This window comes from Zootoca vivipara, chromosome 1, assembly GCF_963506605.1.
Source record: "Zootoca vivipara chromosome 1, rZooViv1.1, whole genome shotgun sequence".
Lineage (NCBI taxonomy): Eukaryota > Metazoa > Chordata > Lepidosauria > Squamata > Lacertidae > Zootoca > Zootoca vivipara.
Window position 1 is genome coordinate 128,515,201 of NC_083276.1, and position 23,583 is coordinate 128,538,783.

Here is a 23,583-nt window from a genome sequence, read left to right on the forward strand (position 1 = left end):
ACCGCTTCTGGCACAACGGAACACAGACACCAGAGCAGTACCTATTTACCTTCCCGACAGAGCGGTACCTATTAATCTACTTGCACTTTTTGGCGTGCTTTCGAACTGCTAGGTTGCCAGGAGCTGGGACCAAGCAATGGGAGCTCACCCCATCACGGGGATTTGAACCGCTGACCTTTTGATCAGCAAGACCAAGGCTCAGTGGTTTAGACCACAGCTCCACCTGCGTCCCTTTTTGCTAGCTTATTATGGGTCAAATATCACCGGTACATCATTTTCATATAATTTTCTTTCAGCGTACAACAAGCCGTGAATTTTAAGTCAGTTTTCCATAACCTTTCCCAATCTGAAAATTGAATATTATGCCACAGATCTCTCTCCGTTTCATTACAGATTTAACTTGTTCTTCTTTTGTATGCCACCAAACTAAGAAGTTCTAAACCCTTTTAAATTTTCCCATAAGGGAGACTTCCGGTTGGTTGCGGCACCATCGCAGTTGGAGGTCCGTTCAGCGGAGCGGACCTTGGCACTTTGAAGAAAGGGGGAAATCGCTCCAGCGAAGCGGATTCCCCCGAAAACCCCCAAGTCGAGCGTCTTGGGGCCAGATCATCTGGCGGGTTCTCCCCCCCCAGCAAGGCTCTGTTTTGAGCCCCCGAGAGCGGGGGTATCGGAGCTGCGACGCGGCAGACATTAGATTGCTAACTTCAAAGCGCAACGCTGCAGGACTGCGAGGCTACAGCGGCCAATTCTCCCAAAGAATCTGGATTAAAAGTGTGAGTTGAATTCATTGGATTTTATTTTGGACAATTTAGTTAAGGGAAGAGATTTAAAAAACGGGAGTCGGTCTCTACCCACTGAGAAACTAAGAAGCAGTGTTCTAGCCCTAAGCCAGGGAAAAAGGATACAGAGGCTTAAAATCTTCAAGGAAAGACTTTAACTTCCCCACCTAAGGCAGGGTGAAGGGGGGAAGAGTTACTGGAACCAAAAAAACCCTGCAAAATTAAGAGAGAGCTGTGGCACCCCAGGAGAGGCAGCAAGGTGCTAATGAAAGGAAAGTTTGACAGCTGTCAATAATAAAGTTAAATTGGCTTGCGACGGAATGAGAAGAGACAAAAATGTGGAGTTATAAGAACTTTGGAAAATTGTTTTTCAGCCATGTTGGATCCTTTTGTCTTGGAGTCGGAGTCTTCATTGTTCTTTGTCCTCTAATCTCTTTTTTGCCCTTGAGTTGGAAAGAATGTCAACATCCGGAACATCTGCTTTCCAGAGGACAGTGTTAAAACTGCTGGGAGACCTTGCAATCGGGCAGCAAAAATTTAATGCACAGTTAAGAAGCACCAGAGAACAGTATCAAGAATTGAAAGAAATCATTCAGAATGGGATTGATAATGGAAAACTAATTCCTGATGACAAAACGCAAGAACACATAGAAGAGGAAGAAGGAATTACTCAACAAGGAGAAGAGAACGATCAGGACATTCATGATAGCCCTGATCTTTTTGAACTGGAAGAACAAGAACTGGAACTGATTTCATGGGAAATGCGGGAAAATGTGAATAGGCAAGGGAGAGAGTTTGTGGAGATGGGGGGGGGGCAAAAAGAGGGGAGGTCAAAACTATGGGTGGCAAAATGGGAGAGAATGGGAGTGGGATAAGGAAATGCTGAATTTTTAAGCAGAGGGAAAAATGGTTATGAAATCTGGACTGTACTATGGAATTGCTGTATCAAATGGGGGAAAGAATCTAGGGGAGAGGAGGAGGTATGGAGTAATTAAGGATAGAGGAAAATATATGGAAATAAAGGAAGGATTAATTACATGAAATTTTTCTTGGGGCAAAGATCAGGCTAGGGAAGAGAAAATATGATATTAGTTGGAAAAAATGTTTATATGAAGTTAGAAAAATAGATGGGGGTGTAGCTAAACAAAAAATTTAGGTTTAGGTAGATAGTTGGGTGGCTCGCAGCCTTCACTTGTCTCCTCCATTCCGGGACCTCTTGGTGGCAGGGGGGTCCTGGGGGGGGGTGGAGGGGTAGCGAAAAACCCAATTATAAAAGGGAACATATTGGCCTGTCCACCGGCCACAGGGTTCTCTTGTGGCAGGAGAGGGGTCGGTGGAGGGGGGACAGGAAAAGCTGGATATGTTGAAGACGAAAAAGGAGATAAAGTTTAGAAATAAGGATTAGCCGTAAGAGTGTTTACGTAAAGAAAATGAGTTGAAATTGGGTTATATGAAACTGTTATGAAGATATAATTTGGTTAAAAATGAAAATCAGTTGGGAGGTATCTGGGGAAGTCACTAAAACAATGTTAAGCAGATTATGAATTTGAAAATGAGTTATGTGTGTTTTTGGTTGTTGTGTCGTTTGTGTTTTATTCAATAATGTTTGTATAGATAGATAATTGGGTGGACACCCGCCTGCATCTCTCCCTATCATACTAGAGCCTCTCGGTGGCAGGGGGGGTTCTGGGGGGAGGGGGGACGGGGACAAACCCGACTGCCCACTTTCCATGGGACTCTCTCGTGGCAGGAGGGGGCTTGTGGAGGGGGGGTTAGAAGGAGGGGGATAATATGTTTTGTATGTATGTTTTATGTAAAATCAATAAAAATTTATATATATATATATATATATATATATATATATATATATATATATATATTCCCATAAGGGACTTTCCATTTTAGTTGCCATTTTATGCACCTGTTAAAGCTCTACCACACCTTCTGGAAGTGTGGCAATACCGTTCCTAGGGTGACTCCAGATTGTAAACTATTTTGCAAGAGGGATTCAAGCATATACGGAAGATTTGCACTTTTGAAGTGGATCAAAGCGTTCTGTCGACCTACGGTAGTGCTAAAAGCCCAACATAAAAAAATAAAATTCCTGGACTTTTTGTGGTTTGGAAAGTAATGGAGAAATGTATTGAAAAGCATGTGATGGGTCGCAGGAAGAAGTGTAAACACCTCACAACCAAATCCAGATGAATGCTCAGTGTCATATGAACCAGTTAAGAGAAGTGCTCAGCCAGGACTGGACCCAGGCTAAAGCCACTTCCGCGCCTGCGACGGAGGTGGGGTTGTGGGCTGCCCGACTGTACCATCGCGTAGGGGCTGCGAGTTCAGCCCCTGCACGATGGAAGGTTCCCGCCTGCGTCACCCCCGGACCGGCCAATGAGGTCGGGCGGGGCGGGGCCACCATCTTTAAAGCGCCCCGCAGGTGGGAAAGCGGCCCCTTTTCATCCTGTTTGCCGGAGTGAACAATTCACCCACCCACCCACCCCTTAATAAGAGGTAAGGGGACGCTGCTATGGACGTGAGTTGGTTGCCTGGTTAGTCAGGGGCCTGGTAGGACTTTTCCCATACTGGGCTAGCCATGATGGGTTTTTCGCCTACCTCGTAGCAAGTCGTCACAACTTAGGTTAGGCGGTTAGGCGTTGGAAATTTGCATAACAATTAGATGGAGGAGGGGTAGGTTACGTCATCAACTGCCCAAATTTGGAGAAGTAATTCCATTAAAGGATTCCGGGGGCGAGGCTTGGTCCTGAGCCGGGAGTTGCCTGGGTCGTAGGGCACGCCCCTTTCGGTGGCCACAGGAGGAGTTCTAGTAGATGTACATCACGGGGCACCTTTCTGGTGGTTAACTTCTCACGGACTCCAACACACGGGTTGGAGTCGGATATATTCTGTTAGGTTCCAACGCCTAAGCCAATTCCGCTCAACATGCATAATTAATAAAGTTGTGGCCTTAACCACCCAATTAAATCTTAAATCTCTGTGTCATGAGTCTTTATTACACGGGAAGGAGGGACATTGCCACACAACCACCATGTAAGCTCTATACAAGCACATCAGGATGAATGCTGGGGAAGCAGGGCGGCTGTAAATTACATTACATAATATGTAATTTACCCTTTTCACAGGTGCCACATGTTTAAATTGAGCTATCTAGGAAGACTTCTGACCCCATAAGCAGAGCTGGATTTAGGTTTGATGAAGCCCTAAGCTACTGAAGGTAATGGGGCCCTTTATATGTCCAGCTGTCCTTTGTCAACAACAAATTGTCACTGTTTTTTGTAATTTATGGACCTAAGGGGTATCTAAGTCCATTTGCACATAACAAAATATGTATTTTATCAAAGTAATATTTATTTTATCTTATATTTTGGAAATGTACATCCAGTTTCCCCCCCCTCTAATTTTTTTTGGGGCCCCCAGGAGAGTGGGGCCCTAAGCTACAGCTTGTTTAGCTTATAGGTACATCCGGCACAGCCATAAGTCAAAATCTCTCTCTCTCTCTCTCTCTCTCTCTCTCTCTCTCTCTCTCTCTCACACACACACACACACACACAGAGAGAGAGAGAGAGAGAGAGAGAGAGAGAGAGAGAGAGAGAGAGAGAGGTGGGTGGGTGGGTGGGTGGGTGGGTGGTAGGATTTTTCCCTGCCCCAGTGCGCAGTCATTTTGCACTTGTTTTGCTCCTGTGCTCCTTTTTCTAGGACTCCTGTTTTGCCCACCTTCTACTCCAGCTTTGCTTGTCTTCGCAGAAACCCACGAACACCCATAGTACCCCTCAAAGGGATGCTGGAGAGGCAGCCTTGGCCATGTGATTTCCAGCGGGCTCCTTGCGGGGGATCCCTCGTCTTTACGCGCCTCTCCATGGTGCGCGCTGCCCATTTTATTCCTACCGTCCTCTTAGTCTTATCCCTGACTTGTACGTTTCCTCGGCCAGGGCTTTCCTGCTCCCGGACAGGGTTCCCTTTCTTTTCCCAGGACGCTGGCTAAGTGCTAGCAGAGGAAAACCCGCCGCGGGGGAATCCTAAACCTGGATTTCCCGCCTCCCATCTAGGAAAGGGGAAAGCCGGAGAGGCGACGCGCGCATCCGCAGCTGCCGCCTGCTTGCCGGACGCGCGTTCCTGGCGCTCAGCGCACTTAAGCGCCTTTCTGTGGGCAGCATCCTGAACGCACCTGTGCCTCTCCCTTGGCTAGGCTTTGGGCAGCAGCATCATTTTCTTTCGACCGGAGGAGAAAGACTGGAAGGACCCGAAAGCCGCCGCAGCCGGAGGGTCTCGTTTCTTTGCTGTGCCGATTCTTCCCCGCAGTAGAAGAAGAAGCCTAGACCTGCTCGTTGGATCGGGCTTGGGAGGGACTAGCAACTTGCCTCCGGGGTCCCCCATTTTAGCCGTCGGGTTTCCTCGGCGCTTTCCTTTTATTCGACGTGACTTCTGCGCGGAGCCCAGAAGCGTCTCCAACTTTGCTCTCAGGTGGCGCGCAGGATGCCAGCCTCCTGGGGACTCCTGGCAGTGAGCGGCTGCTTTCTGGCTATGGCTGCATCGGCACAGGTATTATCATTATTACTACTACGATTATTGATTAAATTCCCACACCTCCCGCCACCCGAGGCTCACAGGGCGGTTTACAATATAAAAGCACAAAAAGACATACCAAACAAAAACAACCTCCCGCACCCGACAGACCGCTTAAAAAGATGGCTTCATTAGCCAAAGGTCTGGGTTTTCCAACTTTGCGCACTTTCCCCCATTACTTGCTCAGTCTTGCCCGGCTGCGGGTGGGAAGAGAGGGTACCGACGGTTTGGGTAGTTTCACCTTCCAGATCCGAGCGAGCTTTACCGAATTGAGCGTTTGCAACTTCCAACGGGGCCGGGCATTCACTCCTATCCAAGCAAATGAAATCTGTTCCTCAAGTTGAGCCATGCACAAAGCCATCCTTTGGATTGGAACAGCGCAGGATTCGATCCCTTCCAAGGATGGGACTGTAAGAAAACGCGATAGGAACTTGCTAGACACCCAGCATTAGTTTCCTAGGAAATACAGTACATCCCTCGATGTTTTGCGGTGCTGTTGAATCCTTAAACGGGTCTCGGAATCCTTCTAAATCAGTGTAGTCTGGTTGAAAGTTTGTGGGTTATTTGAAACGCCTCTAGGAGGCGCTCACAGCAATGTTAGTTTTCATTACACTGATTTTCAGCCAAGGAATGGGCTACCGTAACCCCTTTCAGGCAGCAGAATTTGTAAATTGATGCTGTTGGTAAATAGGATTCTGCTAGTTTGAGCGAGATTCCCTGGGAATCTTCTTTTCTATTGCATTGGTGGCGCATCCCGTTTTAGCCAGATGTTCTGGGTTGCTACTGTGGGTCCTCCTCCTCCTCCTCCTCTTCTGAGTCAAGAGTGATTCAGCTCCCTGTTCTGTTGGAAAGGGAGCTAGACTTGCTTTTTTGCTGGAATGCTGGTATTCTGTGCTACACTTTGCCATCTGTGGGTGTTTTTTATTTTATATAAAAAAAAACCCATTAAGTGTAAATCAGTCGAGGATTACCTGTGCACCCATGGTGAGATTTTTTTTCTTTAAAAAGCATTTAAAGAACCATGCAAGCATTAAGATATTCTTGGCTGCTGTTAATGTAAGCAGCTCTATACTGCACTGAGGCTGGTTCAGAATTTGGTGCTTTCTGTCCCACCTGTAGCTTGTCTGGCACGGAATTGGATTGTTGGCTTTGAGGCCAGATTGAAGGAGCCTGGATGTTATGGACTACTCATATGAAAGAAATTTCAGATTTTAATGTGTTTTGAAGGCACTGCTCGCAATTCTGATACCTGAAAAAGTGAATGCGGGGCAGGCATCTTTTAATAAGTGCATTAAGAAAACAGCTTGTAACCTGCAAACACAGGAATATTCATGGTTGCCAGTGAAAGTCTCCCCTGCCCCATCCAAGGGCTGTTCCAAGTTTGTGAAGGATAAATCTCATGCTCCATTTCACACTTAGGGGTCCTGCCCAGTTAACGGCATGAATTGCTGGCTCTGTGGTTAAACCACTGAGCCTAGGGCTTGCTGATCAGAAGGTCGGAGGTTCGAATCCCTGTGACGGGGTGAGCTCCCGTTGCTTGGTCCCAGCTCCTGCCAACCTAGCAGTTCGAAAGCACGTCAAAATGCAAGTAGATAAATAGGAACCGCTACAGCGGGAAGGTAAACGGCGTTTCCATGTGCTGCTCTGGTTTGCCAGAAGCGGCTTTGTCATGCTGGCCACATGACCCAGAAGCTGTACGCCGGCTCCCTTGGCCAATAATGCGAGATGAGCGCGCAACCCCAGAGTCGGTCACGACTGGACCTAATGGTCAGGGGTCCCTTTACCTTTACTTTACCCATAGGGGGGAGAGAGACCCAGAGTCTCATTTAATGCAGCCATGGGGACCTTAGCTATTGATGCTGCTGGCTGGGACCGGTGGGAACAATGTCAGGAAGGCCACAGCAGAGGCTGATTTAGGGGAGTGTGACCGGTTTGGTCGCACTGGGTGTGAAGCCTCTGGGTTGCCGCAACTATTATGTAGAATGGAAGGCAAGAAGCAGGAAGGGGCACCAAATTTGAGGCCCCCAAGGCCCACTGTTGATCTGCAGTGTTAGAAATTAGCCAGGCGGCTTATGTGTTTTGCTACTGGCATGGGTCCAGGAAGTTTGGATGAGCCCTTAGAAACATCCATTTGAAGCAGTATACATATAAAGGGAGAGTCTAAATGACTGAAGAAAGGAGTCTAAATGGAGTCCCCTCCACACCTCATAGAATCACAGAATTGTAGAGTCGGAAGGGACCACAAGGATCATCTAGCCCAACCCCATACTGCACTCCTTCCCCCTCCACCTCCTAGTATGCTGATCCCATTAGAACCAGGCCAGAGTGATATATGAGGGGTCTAGACAAGAGGGGCTCCTGGTTGCCCAGATAAGGGGTGCCTCCCTTTAAGGGAACTGGGTGGCTGAGTTCGCGGTGTGCTTAACTGAATCACACAAGCAGGGAGGCTCCACTGATTTATCATCATGAGAGGCCACGCTCTAGTCTTCCTGGTGGTTATCTTCTCCTTCCAAGTTTCATGAATACAGTAAAACTCACCGCTTGCACATTCCAGAAGCAAAAGGTGTTTTACTCTTATAGTGCGTACTCAGGATCACTCAGCTGATAAATGGGTGCTTCTTCCCCATTAGTGAGTTGATGCTTGAGGGGGATGGAAAGTTCTAATCTAGGTTAGTGATGGAGCGTGAAACCAAGGTAGTTATTTTAGATCAGGCATCCCCAAACTGCGGCCCTCCAGATGTTTTGGCCTACAACTCCCATGATCCCTAGCTAACAGGACCAGTGGTCGGGGAAGATGGGAATTGTAGTCCAAAACATCTGGAGGGCCGAAGTTTGGGGATGCCTGTTTTAGATTAATTCACATCGGACAAAGGTGACATTTTTTGTATGCAGCTAACATATGAATTATGGTGCTGGAGGAGACTCTTGAGAGTCCCATGGACTGCAAGAAGATCAAACCTATCCATTCTGAAGGAAATCAGCCCTGAGTGCTCACTGGAAGGACAGATCGTGAAGCTGAGGCTGCAATACTTTGGCCACCTCATGAGAAGAGAAGACTCCCTGGAAAAGACCCTGATGTTGGGAAAGATTGAGGGCACTAGGAGAAGGGGACGACAGAGGATGAGATGCAGGGGCGTACCCAGGATCAAAACTAGGGGGGCAAGGGGCGGGGCCAAGGCATGGGAGGGGACACAAAGTGGGAATGTGGGCGGGGCTACGGAGCCCAGGTGAAATCAAAATAAACAGTAAAAACTACAGCAAACTGATCACATATTAAAAAAAATTTTTTCAATGCCAGTTAAAACATTACTGAGAGAGAAGCGGGGAGAGGGGGATGAGAAAGAAATAAACCCCCAAAATGCAACAAGGATGGGTAATAATCAAGTCTGAAATGTGTTTGTTTGCATTAGCTATGATGTTTTATAAATGTACAGTTGTAGCTTGGGACTCAAACGGCTTGGCTCACCATACTAGAATCTGGAGGGGGGAAATGCTATAAAAATAGAGGAGATCATTTATAAGCACCTCTTTATGCAGACTTCATACAGCTCAAGTTAAGCAGCAGAATGAACTGGCTTTCGTACACACGATGGAGCTCTACAAATAAGTCACTTTGTAGTTATTTTTCCATCTACCGGTAGTTCTAAATGCATAATATCAAACTGTTCCCATACCCTTCAACCAACTCACATGCAGGAATTCTAAAAGCAGCTCCAATTTTTAATTTTATAAAATTACATTTAAATATATATTGGGTGGTGGTGGTGTTCAGCTGATAAGAGCTAGGAACAAGACGTGCCAGCTATTGCCAACCTGCTTGCTGGATGCTGGGTTTTTCTTTACTCATCCCAGCCCCACAGAATCTGCGGGGAAGCACTTCTTTCCCCAGACTAATCCCCTGCACTCCAGAAGAGCTATATTGGGCACAGCTCTACACACTGGATCTTCTTTCTCTTTTAACTATGTGATCCGATCCTGCCAGCCCGAATAAGACAAAAAGGGTATTCAACAGTCCACTGGAGCAAAGTCTCTAAGCCTGCAGTGACCACCACAATCATGGAAAGATGCTGAAATAATGTATGATTTAGCTGAGGTTCCTGCATCGTAGGGGGTTGGTCTAGATGACCCTTAGGGGTCCCTTGCAATTCTTTGATTCTATGAAAATGGTTCTTTCCGGACCATCAGCTATCAGTGTGAGTCCTACTCAGAAGGCCACTTCCCCCCTTCCCCCCTTGTATTCTGCAAAACTACCACCACCCCTTATATGTACAACCAGAAGTTGTTTGGACTAAAATGCAAACAAATCTTCACTCACACACTTGCAGTGAAAGAAGAGGAAAAAATTGCCCACACTTTTACCTCTAGGTTTTTTAAACCTACTATTTTTAAAAAATAATCCTCTTTTTATCAACTATTTATTTGCTCCTCTGCTTCAGTTTCAACATCAGCCGGACATGTTGGCATTAAAAGCAGGTGAAGATTTTCCTGGTCTCGAAATAAAAGCAATGGGGAAAACCTTCACTGGGGAGATTTCTGCCTGGATGTAGCAGAAGCCAGGCAAGTTCTCCCCCCTCCCCCCAAAAGTGCTGCTCCTATTCACCCCCCCCCCCCCAACCAGGGCTTTTTTTCCTTTTAAAAAAATGTTTAGGGGTACTCTATTTTCCTACTCATATTGAAATGCTGCCTCTCAATGAGGCCAAACTTAGATTCACAAAATGTTTAGGGGGCGGCGGGGGGGGGAGAGAGAAAAGCGAAGGCGAGAGAAGCAGCTACTGAAATGATCTTACAGATGAGAGGGGGGAGAGAAAAAAGAAGAGCTCGCTTCATGCCAGTGCTATGCCCAAGCTCCCATCTCCAGCACCGCTACCTCCCATCCGCAACAACCCCGGGAAGATGTGTCAAACCAACGGCCAGGGTGCCCTTGAGCAGGTGCAGAGTGCATTGCCTCCGGGCGCCTGTCTAATACGGCGGAGATCGTGGGCACAAGCCCTAGATCGGAAGGGAACAAGACTCTTAATCTCAGCGTCGTGGGTTCAAGCCCCGCATTGGGCAGATTCCTGCATTGCAGGGGGCTGGTCTAGATGACCCTCGTGGACCCATCCAACTCTCCCATTCTATCATGAACTCTGCCGGACGAGCCCCAAACCCCTCTCCTCACCCCTGAGAAGAGGAGCTGGAAGAGAAGGGAATAACCAACATGGAGAAAGCTGCCTTTTTAAAATTTTCATCCTTCCCATCCGGGCAGCTGGATGGACTGCGCCTCCGAAGCTCCGCGAAGCCCGATGCAGGTCGCCAGGAAAGGGTCATGGGCGCCCTGGAGGCGCGCACTGCACCGCCCCAGGCTGTCCGCTGATGCCGCCGAAGATGATGCCGGCGCAGCGGGAGAGCAGCTGAGCTGCCTTCCCTTCACTCTGCCCAAGCAGCTGAGGGCTCCCTGCGCCCCCAGTGGCAGCCTCAGGTACTGCAGGGTTCTTTCCGAGCTCTGTTTAGCTCTGAGTCTCGGCTCTTCCCTGGGCTGTCCTCCGCCTCTGCCCACCAGCCCCGCCGGCAGCGCCACTCTTGCCCGCAGCTGCCCGACCGGCCCTGCCTCTAGGGAGGGGCAACGGCCCTCCCCTGCCCCACGGTGGGTACGCCCCTGACGAGATGGTTGGACAGTGTTCTCGAAGCTATGAACATGAGTTTGACCAAATTGCAGGAGGCAGTGGAAGACAGGAGTGCCTGGCGTGCTATGGTCCATGGGGTCACAAAGAGTAGGACACGACTAAACAACAACAACAACACCCAAACACTCCAATCAGCTCCTCACCCCTTGATATTTTATTAACAGAGGCCCTGCAGTGACTGTGGCTGAACTCACAACCCCTATGCATGTAAATATCTCTCTATCTCTGTGGCATTATATAAATTGCTTTGTGACAGGTGCTATAAATAAAGAGAATTTCATAGGAACATGTGTCTGTTTTGGACCGTTTTTCCTCCTCTGCCTTATCTTGCTGTCTGCAGGTATCTAACATATACCTTGGCAGCCTTTGCTTAATACAGTATTGATTTTTGCCAGTGTTGGAGTTAGAGGACAGCTCTGTTGGCTTGGGCAGATCCGCAGTGCTAATTGTGCTTTTCAACTAGCAGCTCCAGGCTGGTAAGCAAGAGGTCAAGCGGTTCATTTTCCCTGGGTCTTAAGAAACCAGAAAGCCTGACTCCATTAAGAGACTTTCTCCAACAAATATATTAGAAGCATTGTTTATATTAAGAGGGCCCCTGGAGAGTTTGTGGGCAGTCCAACCATGACCTGTAAATTCAGGAAGGGAAATAGTTGCCCGAACTTTTGAATAATTGCAATCTGGCAGTCGGCTGACTCATCCATCCCCAATGAGGACCAAGCCTAAATCTAGAATAGAAGGGGGGGGGATGATGTGAAAACATTAACACAGGCAGAAAACATTGTCCCAAGATATCACAGGTAGTTTGGGAGGAAGGTGGTGTGTTTTCTGCTTGCTGTCAGAAGGAAACTGCCCTTTCCATAATGACTTGATAATGTTATACTGTATTGCCTGTGAAAGTTTCCAAAGGCTAAGCTGTCCAAACCGAAATGAAAGGCTGGTGGGAATGCCATTTTTACATTCAAAAGCGTCTTCCATCGCCTACTAGCTCAAAATAAACTGCATTAATAATCTACCACTACCAGGTTTCTTCAAAGTGAAGGGTCTTCTCCCCACTGCTTCACAAAGCTCAGATCCACCTTGCTGTCCTCATTTATTGCAGTAAGTGGAGGGTCAGGCAGGCATCTCTGTTCATTATCCAGGAGTGCCTGGTGTGCTCTGGTCCATGGGGTCACGAAGAGTCGGACACGACTAAACAAACTAAACAAAGCTTAGGGGGCCCGGGGGGGGGGGTCATGGCCCTGGGTACAAAATTCTTCCATGAGGATCCCACCCCTCCCTGGCGAAGCAGCTCGGGCCCACAGTGAGCGGGCATGGATAGGGGGAAATCAAATCAAGGTGAACTCCCCGGGACACAAGTCTGGGCAATGTGTATGGAGGTCCTGGGCTGCCCAGATGACAAGACCGCCCCGCCTCGGCCTTGCTGTGTCCCAAGTGGCAGATTGGGGGGACAGTGTAGGGGCACACAGACCTGTAGGAGAGGGAGTTGTCACTGTAGGCCAGGGGTCCCCAGACTTACCGGCGTTTGGGCCGGTTCCCACCGCGCCGATCGCGCGGCGGGCCGGAGGACGGGGGAGCGCGCGCCTGTGCGGGCCGATGGGCGGGGGAGTGCGTGCCCATGCGCATGCGCACGAGCGCTTACTGGCGCGGCGGCGCGCTTCCAGGGTGGAAAAAGCGCCGAAAATCCGTTGTGCGCATGCGTATGGGCCTCCCCCGACCCGGAAGTGACCAGAAATGACCTCTTCCAGGTCGGGAGAGGCCCATACGCATGCGCACAAAGGATTTTCGGCGCTTTTTTCCCCGACCCGGAAGAGCGCTGCCGCGCTGCGCGCCGTAAGAGCGGGCGGCGGCGGCCGGCGTCGCAGGCCGGATTGGCAGGCCAATTGGGCTGCATCCGGCCCCCGGGCCGTAGTTTGGGGACCCTGCTGTAGGCCTTTGCCCACTATAGCAAAATGTGTAGATCTGGCACTGCTTTGATTTTGCAGAGCAAAAAGCACAAAAATATATGAAGCACATAAATATGCCATTGGTTCCCCCCCCCCTCTTCCACCCGCCACAGGACCCAAACTATATTCCAGGGCAAAATAATGTTCCAGGAGAAAAGTCCCAGTGACAAATTAATTCAAGAAGCGACCATTCCTATGAGGCCACCAGGAAAACTGTGGGGAGGGGGGAGCTTCCAAGGAGGGTGGGGGGGGATTCTGCTACGGTATGTCTCAGCGCCAGCAGTGTCGGCTCATTTAATACCTGCTCATGCAGAGATAACAGCAAATTTGCCATCCCTCGACAGAAGAGGCTGCCTGAAACAGCTCAGTCGGGAGAACATGAGACTCTCCATCTCAGGGTTGTGGGTTTGCGATGAGCAAAAGGGGCTTGGGTGAGATGGCTCTTATGGTCCCATCCACTTTTACTTTTGCTTCAAGCAGGTAAGGCAACGTTGGCCATTGCCAGGGGCACTGACTTGGGCCCCACACTTTGGGGGCCCAGCACCTCCAGCCCCGTGGCTGCAGCTCTCTCTCGTGCCCCTCTCTCGCTGCCAACGCAAAATAATAAATGCATAGAAAGAGAACCTACCCAAGTAATGCTGACCCAAAATCCGCACACTAAGTAAAAGAGTGTAAGTTCACCACCTCCCTTCCCCCCCTTCTCCCCCAACCTCATACTGTGTACAACATTAATGTCTCGCATCGGACACAACTGATTTGCAGAAAAGACTCTGCGATCTGAAAATAGAGGCAATGCATGTATTTTTGGTAACCCAATAAAATCTTTAATAAAAATTATGCATTAAAAAAAACCAAAACAGACTTCCAATAGGGTCATTTCACACATTCAGTAATCCCAGTGGCTTTCCCCATCTGAAACAGGCTGAAACGAGGAAAGCTAACAAATGGGGCCTGAAAGGACAGCGATGAGTCAAGGGATGCTGGAGCATTCAGGAGATCTGGAAAGAGATCTCTCTCCTCTCTCTCTGGCCCTTGCATCGGTCGCTGGGCGAGGCTGGCTGGGAGGCAGAAGTGCCTCTCTATCTCTTTCTTCTCTAGAAGATGATGCTCTGCAGTTCTGCCCCAAAAGTAGGGCCAGACAGAGAGTTTAAACTTTTCTCCAGAGTGGATAAAAATCAGTGATTTAAAAAAAAATCGATTAAAAAAGAATTAACAGATTTTTTAAAATTTAAATTGAATTTTTAAAATAAAATGCATTTGGAGGAAATACCTTTCTAAAGATAGTTTTCTATTTAAGTTACATTACAGTCCAAAGGCTGTTTATCAGGAAATAAGGGTTTAAGTTTTTCAGGTGTGCTAAAACTCAGATGGGGTTTGTTTGTTTGTTTTTTAAATTGTTTAACCACATCAGTTAACAACATGGATACATATGCTATAATGTTATTTTAGTTAAATAAATAGTTTAAATTGTTATTAAGGAAATGATTATTTTTCTCCTCCCAATAAAGTACAGCAGAAAAGTTGTCCAAATATAAAGAGTTAACTTATTAAACCTCACAATAATTTCATAATTATATGCCTATGTATTTCTAATAGTATAAGTAAATCAATAATTTTTTATATAACTGTAAAAACTACTCTGAAAATTTATTGTTCCAAAAATGAAACCCTCATCTGGTTGTAAATATTAAGATTATACCGGCAAGAATGAGTCTTTCTGTAAAAATAAATACATGATTTAGATCAAGTTAAAAAACAAATAAAATATATACAGCAACAGTGTTTTGTGTTGGGTAGGCTCCTAGGATGTAAATCATGGGCCCCGCCTGCTAGCCTGCTCCCTAAAACATCACTGGTTTGCTCATTTCTGTATATAGGGTGCCTACATTCTGCATGTGTGAATGGCCTTTGATACCCATTAGGTCCATATATTGCCCTATAGCATATATTCAACACAAAAAACAGCGACAATTTGTTGTTGACTGAGGACAGCTGGACATATAAAGGGCCCCATTACCTTCAGTAGCTGAGGGCCTCATCAAACCTAAATCCGGCCCTGCTTCCGCCACAACCCGTGGCGCAATGAACTATTAAAAATGTCACAAAAAGGAAAGCAAAACCTCTGAAGCTTTTCGTTTATTGCTTCTTAAGTAACTGCCTCTGCTGGAACAAGCAGAAATGTCTGCCTCTTCATAAATTGGGAACCGTTACTAGGAAACCTGAGGTGATACTATCAAAGGCAATCAGATTATGAAAAAAGTCCTGGTGCCTTAACCACGGCCAAAGCTCTGGGTATTTATTACTTAGAAATGTGTCAAATGAATGGAAGTGCAGCCACTATGAAATAGGAAGGCTTCGGTTGTTTACCTTCTTTTCTCTCCCCAAAGATCATAGAATATGAGACCACAAGGGCCATCCAGTCCTTCTTTACCAACCTTATTTCTGTCTGGGTTTGTGTTTTACAGGAGGACTTCCATGACACGGTTACAATGGAGGACCAGATTTATCTTCTCCTGGAGGCCAAACTTCAGTGCAAACTAAATATCACTCCTCTGCTACAGGAGGAAGGAGGTGACGTTTCTAAATAATATGTTTTATTTTCCTGTCCCGTTCCAGCCAGCATTTCTAAGGTCATGTTCACATTCTTGCTAACAGCATCCAATGTGCTCCCACTGCTAAGTTTCCAAAGCCGCGTACACACTATGTTAACCGCAATCCGTGTTAATCCATTCGCTTCTTGACAAAAACTGCAGTTTGAGGTGCTTCCCCCCCCCAAATCACCTTCAGCCCAGTGAAGATCAAAAGAGAGTAAGACTACATTCCTTTTTATTTTAATTATATTCTAGCTGGCTCTGCACGCGTTGCTGTGCATTAGTCTGTGAGATGGAGGGTAATAGCCCCCCTTCAGATCCCCTTGAGCCTCAGGGTCCCCCTGAGCCGAGGTGAGATACTGTGGCAGGTTTCATCCCTGTGTCTCCCCCCATCCTGTTGTGACCCATTACCTATCCCTGCCCTCTATTCTGGCCCCCATCCCCCCCCAGGCAGGCCCCTACCTCCTTGGCCTAGTCTGCAAAGCCGAGGTGGCCTGTTTTCAGTTGGTTTGGCCTTCATGGATGTATGCGAGTGGTGGATCTCATGGTGGAGGCGGGGTTTGTGGGTGTGGCGTAGATTTCACAGGAAGGGAGGGGGTGTAGGAGGAGGAGCTGAGGGAATAACACCACTTGAGGGCGCTGTTTTAGTTTGTGGAAAAGGTCTGTACCTGCGCAGGTAAGAGATGTGAGGCATCTGAGGTTCTGCGAACACTCGGGAAGTGGCATGGATCGTTGTGTCCAAATTTCAGGGGGATCGGTCAAGCGGTTACCGAGAAAAGTGGAGCCCACAGTTTCACCATTTTTACATTTCTATATATATAGATATATATATTATTTTAGAAATTTTTAGCATACAGTATTATTTGCATTAATCCATAACAAACTCAATATCTTTATAGGGGTTCTTCCGACCACTGGACCTCCCCCCCTCCCCAGTTTCCAGTAATTGTCTCTTCTCTTTTCTGCGACTAAATACTTTTATCCAATTTATTAAATTTCCTTTTTCAATACCCTTTATCAGATTATATTACAAGTGCTAATCCAATCCTGCTAACGTTTTTAAATGTTTAAAATGCTCTTTCATGTATTCTATAAAGTTTATCCATTCATTTCTAAATTTGTTGTCCTCTTGGTGTCTAATATTCCCGGTCAATTTCGCCATTTTGGCATAGTTCATCAGTTTCAATATCCATTCTTCTTTCGATGGGGTTCTTCCTTCCTTCCACCCCTGGGCATATAACATTATTGTCGCTGTCGTCGCATACATAAATAGGACCTGAGAGTAAGACTACATTCCTATGCAAACTGGGAGCGAACCCGAATGAATATAGCAGAGTGCGGTTCTGTGTAGACACACACAGGACTATACTGTGAAATAATAATTGTTGTAATGGCAAAGACGACACGACTCAAGGCAGGTTGAACTCAATGGGAAGGCGACCAAGAGCAGAGCTCGAGCACTTCCTTTTATTGAAAGCTCAGGATGACAGTTAATCATTACAACGACAGTGTAACTTCTAGCCAATTACAGCAGTGCAGTCCCATACAAGGTGATGTTTCCTGTAACCTCACAACCGGTCACTCCCTAAGACATCCTCCATAGCCCATGTGTTGTTTTGCCATGCCCTCTGTCCATGCTCCAAGCACATGTCACTCTGTAAACACCCCCTCCTAGTTCCCATTGTGTTGCCCTCCTTGGCTTGACCCATCTGGTTTGTCCTGATTCATCCAGTTCCGTCCAGATCCTCCTAGATCCTTCTAGCTCTGTTGTGACCTATTGCCCTGCTGACCTGAGCCTAATGCCCACACTCTCAAAGATCGGTGTGGCTTGCCAGCACCAGATCTCAGTCATTCCCACACATGCCAGCGCCATTTCCTCGTGTAATCCCCACAAATAATAAATTCCAAACACTGAGATAAAACTACATTTTCAAATTAAAATAAAGGAAATGGGAAATGGGAGAGGCTAGTTAGCCACAACAAGCTTTGAGAGCTCCCCCCTCCAAAGGAAGAAACTCTAAAGCAGATTTAAGGTTGGATGGGGAAATACCATTATAGCTTCAATTACCATTAGAGCGCAAGAAATAATGATAGCAGAAGGAGGAGGAGGGAGGTGTTCAGAGAAAGGTGGGCTGGGGGACAGGGATAGAAGAGCAAACAGCAACTTCATTGTGTAAGAACTGGGCAAAGACTTGATGAGGAGAAGCTAGAGGAATAGAAGGAAGGGGCATCAGTTTAACAATTGGAAGAAATGGAAAGAGTGATTTACGAATTTAATCTGTTCCGAATGCACATTCGTAAGTAGAAAAAATTTTAAGTCGAATTGCGGTTTCCCATAGGAATGCATTGGAAACGGATTAATTTGTTCCGGAGCCTAGGAAAAAGACCGACACCCGGGTTGTTGTTTTTTGCAAAACTTCTTATCAAGTGCACTTTAAAGCCATGCAAACTGCACAGCAACATTACTTTTCAACAATAAACATTTACAACAGCACTTTATTATTTTTTGGGGACCTGATGCAGGTCGCTTCAGGGCACTTTAAAGGCAGGCACCCCCACATTTTCAAACCTTACTCAAGGCAGTTTTTGGACCTTCAAAGGCAGGCAGGCACAGTGGACATGCCTCAGCCAACATTTTAGCTTTAGGACATCATCAGCTTTGGAACATCCTAAGAACACTTGTGTGTGCAATTCTAAGGCAGGCACCCCCACACTTCCAAACAGGGCCATCTTAAGCAGATCTGGTGCCCTGGTGCGACGGATACCTCCGGCGCCCCCCCCCCCAGTGCGGCGGGCAGGCAGACGCAGCGCAGCACCCCCCTGGCGGCCCAGCGCCACCCAGCCTGGCCGTAAGGCCAGCCCTACTTCCAAACCTTACTCAGGGCAGTTTTTGGACCTTCAAAGGCAGGCAGGCACAGTGGACATGCCTCAGCCAACATTTTAGCTTTGGGACATGTTCAGCTTTGGAACATCTTAAGGACACTTGTGTGCAATTCTAAGGCAGGCACTCTTCGAAGGAACTTGCCTCACCCTCCCTCACCCCTTTCCTCTTTACACCACACACCTCAACATGGGAACAGGAAAAACAAGGAATGCAGTAAAGTGCAAACAGCAATGAACTTGTTCTTTTTCATACCAAAAATATCATTTATGGGAAGAGGAGGCAGATGGTGACGACTGCGAAGAACGGCAAGGTTCTTCCTCCTGCCTTGCCCGCTTCACCACAAACTGGTCCATGTTCTGCTGCCTCTGTCTCTTGCAGAGCAGTGCTCGCCATGGGGCAACGATCACATTGTCAAACTGCTCCACAATTTCCTGGGCTGTAGCCTGATGCTCACTGAGATCGTTCACAAAGGTCTGCAGCTCTCCCCACAGTTCGCAGGCCCTCTTATAAGATGTTGTGGGCAACTGCCTTGGTTCTGCCTCCTGCTCCTCAGGTGTGTCTGGTTGCTGCTCTTTCTCATGCTTGCGGGTGTCCTGCTTGACCTCCAACAGCAGAAGCTCCCTCTTGCGCTTCCCAGACTCTGCTGGCTTCTTTGGTGCCATGACACCACAAACACTAGGAAGAAAAAAATAACATCATTAGGACCCTGAAGACAAAAGAGCAGGAAGAGCATCTTAAAGATGGCATGGAAAGCAAAAAATGTTTAAGCATGGCCACACCACAGGCCAGGAAATAAATCTTAAAGGTGCTCAAGGCCAGGAAATAATTTTTAAAGGTGCCCAAGGCCAGGAAATAAATCTTAAATGCCCACGGACAGGAAATAAATCTTAAAGGTGCCCATGGCCAGGAAATAAATTTTAAAGGTGCCCATGGCCAGGAAATAAATCTTTTTTTAAAATTAATATTTTTATTAGTGTTTTCACAAAAATAACAACAATATATAGAAACAGAACACAAAAATGAAAAAAGAATAAAAAAAAGGAAAAACACATTATAATAGTAATTCTCTTGTCCTCTCACATGATATAATGGGACCTCCTCGGGCTTCCCTCCCTGTGGTTCTTTAACACATTTATAATTAGCAAATTCTAAATCATTTTCATCACCTTATCTATCCTTATTTTCTAACTCTTATATCACTTATTCCTAATTTCCACAGTTTCTTTACAACTTAATTTCTGATCTACTATGTTACATTAGCATGTTTTTTAAGATACAGTTTAAACTCTTTCCATTCTTCTTCCATCGCTTCCTCTCCCTGGTTGCGGATTCTTCAGGTCATCTCAGCCAGTTCCATAAACTCCATCATCTTCATCTGCCAGTCATCGATCGTTGGTAGTGTTTGTAATTTCCAGTTCTTAGCAATCAAAAGTCTCGCTGCCATCGTAGCATACATAAAAAAAAAACACATTTTTCTTTGAAATCTCTTTCCCTACAATGCCCACTAGGAATGCTTCTGGTTTTTTAACAAATGTGTTTTTCAACACTTTCTTGAGTTCATTATAAATCTTATTCCTGAAGTCACTTACTAGTGGACATGTCCACCACATGTGGTAAAATGATCCTACTTCTTTCTTACATCTCCAACATTTGTTATCCTGGTTGTGATATATTTTTGCTAATTTTACTGGTGTAAGATACCATCTATACATCATCTTCATTAAATTTTCTTTTAGTAAACTACACGCAGTAAACTTAATATTCACATTCCACAATTTCTCCCATTCCTCAATCATAATATTATGACCAACATCCTTTGCCCACAAAATCATCACATTCTTTGTGATGATTTTTAACTTCATTCCACATTTTCACATAATTGTCCTTAAATAGCTTCAAATTTTTCGCCGTCATATTAACACCAAGGTAAGGTGGCGCTGTGGTTAAACCACTGAGCCTAGGGCTTGCTGATCAGAAGGTCGGCGGTTCGAATCCCTGTGACGGGGTGAGCTCCCGTTGCTTGGTCCCAGCTCCTGCCAACCTAGCAGTTCGAAAGCACGTCAAAATGCAAGTAGATAAATAGGAACCGCTACAGCGGGAAGGTAAACGGCGTTTCCATGTGCTGCTCTGGTTTGCCAGAAGCGGCTTTGTCATGCTGGCCACATGACCTGGAAGCTATACGCCGGCTCCCTTGGCCAATAATGCGAGATGAGCGCGCAACCCCAGAGTCGGTCACGACTGGACCTAATGGTCAGGGGTCCCTTTACCTTTACTTTACTTTCTTAACAAAAGACAAACCAGTTGCTTCTTGTAATTTTTCTCTTTCCTTACAGTCCAAATTCTTGTCTAATACTTTGGTTTTTGATTTATTCAATTTGAAACCTGCTACCTTTCCAAATTCTTGAATTACTTCCAGAGCCCTTTGAACACTGGACTCTGGATCTTTTAATGTCAAAACAAGGTAATCTGCAAAGGCTTTAAGTTTATATTGTTTCTTCCCTACAGTCACTCCTTTTATTTCCTCATCCTTTCTAATCCTGTCGAGTAAAACTTCCAGAACCGATATAAAAAGCAAGGGGGAGAGGGGACACCCTTGTCTTGTACCCTTTTCAATTCTAATGTCTTCTGAGACCATATTATTAACTAGTGTCTTCAGCCCGTTAAATAAACGGGCGCTAGAATGCATGCCGGCTCCTCGATCCGGTGCTCCGCGCAGCGCTGATCAGCGCCGACCCGGCAGGCCGCCAGATCAAGGAAGCGGCCTGCCGGGTCGACACCCAGCAGCACTGCACAAAGCACCGGGGGACTGGCGGCGGGGAAGGCAGGCAGGCGCTTGCTCTATTGCCTGCCTGCATTCCCCACTGCCTGTCACACGAAGATCGGCGGGCGCCGCTTGCCGGGGTTTGTCAACCCTGGCAAACAGCGCCCGCCGATCTTCGGCTGTCCCCCGATGCGCTACGGCTCAGGGAAGCAGGCAGGGAGACGCAACAGCCCGCAGCTTCCCGGGCTGTTGCGTCTCCCTGCCTGCTTCCCCAAACTAAAGCGTGTGGGGGACAGAGCCGAATTGCGGCGCGGGGGGGGGGGGCTTTTCGCCGTTTGCCTTCCCCGAGCTAAGGGGGAGGCAAACGGCAAAAAGCCCCCGCCACGCTGCGCGGAGCACCGAATTCCTCCCCTTCTTCCCGCCACCGCCAAGCCAGTCCGCAGTGGGGGCTTTTCGCCGTTTGCCTTCCCCCCAGGGGGAGGCAAACGGCGAAAAAACCCGCCGCGCCATACTTTGGCTCGGAGACTGGCTTGGCGGCGGGAAGAAGGGGAGGAATTCCTCCCCTTCTTCCCGCCGCCGCCAAGCCAGTCCCCGAGCCGAAGTGCGGCGCGGCGGGTGCTTTTTGCCGTTTGCCTCCCCCTTCACTCCGGGAAGTCAAACAGCGAAAAGCCCCCACCGCGCCGCACTTCGGCTTGGGGACTGGCTTGGCGGCGGTGGGAAAAAGAGGAGGAATTCCTCCTCTTCTTCCCGCCGCCGCCAAGCCAAAGCCGGCTTCCCTCGGCGCCCGCTGCCGCTTCGGCCGAGGAAGCGCCGTCCCATGCTGGAGGTGCGCGGCAAGGCTGCCGGGGGGAGCGCTTCTTTCCCCCGCCGCCTCGCCACGCACCTCCAGCATGAGACTGGGCTTCGGAACGGCGGTTGGCGGAGCGGCGGTTGGCCGTTGTCCCTCCGTCCAATCCCTGTGTCTCTGGGGTACATGCGCAGTACCCCAGGGACACACGGGACAACTGGACGCAGGGACAACTTGGACATTATTATATAGGATTATCTTTGCTCTTTGCTCTGAATAGATCGCATTTACTCCATTCAAAAAGTTTTGGCCCACCTCCATTTTATCTAAATTCCTTTTTAAAAATAGCCAGGAAATGTTGTCAAAGGCCTTCTCTGCGTCAATAAACATCAACACAGCTTTTTTTGTTCATTTTCTGTTCTAACATCTCCAAAATGTCCACCACATTCCTTATATTATCCTTCATATGTCTTCCTGGCAAAAAACCAGGTTGATCTTGGTGTATAAAGTCTCTTAAGGCCTTTTTCAATCTGGAAGCCAAAATACTAGCAAATATTTTGTAATCCACATTCAACAAGGAGATTGGGCGGTAATTCTTAACTTGCGTTCTATCTGTGTCCGGTTTAGGTATCAGTGTGATATAGGCCTCTTTCCAAGACTCGGGGGCCTCCCCTCCATTCAAAATTTTATTGCACAAATCTTTCAATGGTTGGACTAACCAGTCCTTCATTGTTTTATAGTATGTAGCAGTAAGTCCATCCGGTCCTGGGGTCTTACCCAGTTGCATTTGTTGTATAGCTTGTTCCACCTCTTGTGTTGATATCTGTTACGAAAGTAGGGATTTCTTATCTTCCGGGATTTTATGCAGTCCATGTTTGTCCAGGAATTGCTCCACCTCATCTTTATCTTGCCTTTCTTGTTTGTACAATTGTTTGAAATATTTTTGAAAGCATTTTTGAATCTCTGTCGGGTGCTCCAGATGTTTTCCTTCTTGCTCAAGATTTGTGATAGTATTTAACTTCTGCCTTTTTTTCAATTGCCATGCCAGTAGTTTTCCACATTTATTTGCTGATTCAAACGATTTTTGTTTCATCCATTTAATTTTAGATTCTATTTCTTGGTTCATTAACTGAGAAAATTGTACTTGCAGTGCCTTGATCTCTTTCTGTACCTGTACATTCTTAGGATTAGATCTTAATTTCTTTTCCTTTTCTTTCATTTGGTTCCAAATATTTTTTTTCCTTGCATTATGCTCTTTTTTCCTAATTGCATTTTGTTGAATCAAGAATCCTCTCATTACATCTTTACTACGGCCAGGAAATAAATCTTAAAGGTGCCCACGGACAGGAAATAAATCTTAAAGGTGCCCACGGCCAGGAAATAAATTTTAAAGGTGCCCACGGCCAGGAAATAAATCTTAAAGGTGCCCAAGGCCAGGAAATAAATTTTAAAGGTGCCCACGGCCAGGAAATAAATTTTAAAGGTGACCAAGGCCAGGAAATAAATTTTAAAGCTGCCCACACACAGCACAGGCCAGGAAATACAGTAAATTTTAAAGTTGCCCACAGCCAGGAAATAATTTTTAAAGGTGCAC

At 47.0% G+C, this 23,583-nt stretch overlaps 1 protein-coding gene across 1 annotated transcript in view; it reads left to right on the plus strand.

The window, feature by feature from the left end:
* Window positions 1-10,609: 10,609 nt before the first annotated feature.
* The window catches only part of PTH2R (parathyroid hormone 2 receptor), a 48,612-nt gene continuing 35,638 nt past the window's right edge, over window positions 10,610-23,583 (plus strand). The window contains exons 1-3 of the mRNA XM_035115245.2: window positions 10,610-10,818; window positions 11,487-11,499; window positions 15,354-15,537. Coding sequence (XP_034971136.2) covers window positions 10,610-10,818; window positions 11,487-11,499; window positions 15,354-15,537 — 406 coding nt within the window. The remainder of the gene's footprint in view (window positions 10,819-11,486; window positions 11,500-15,353; window positions 15,538-23,583) is intronic.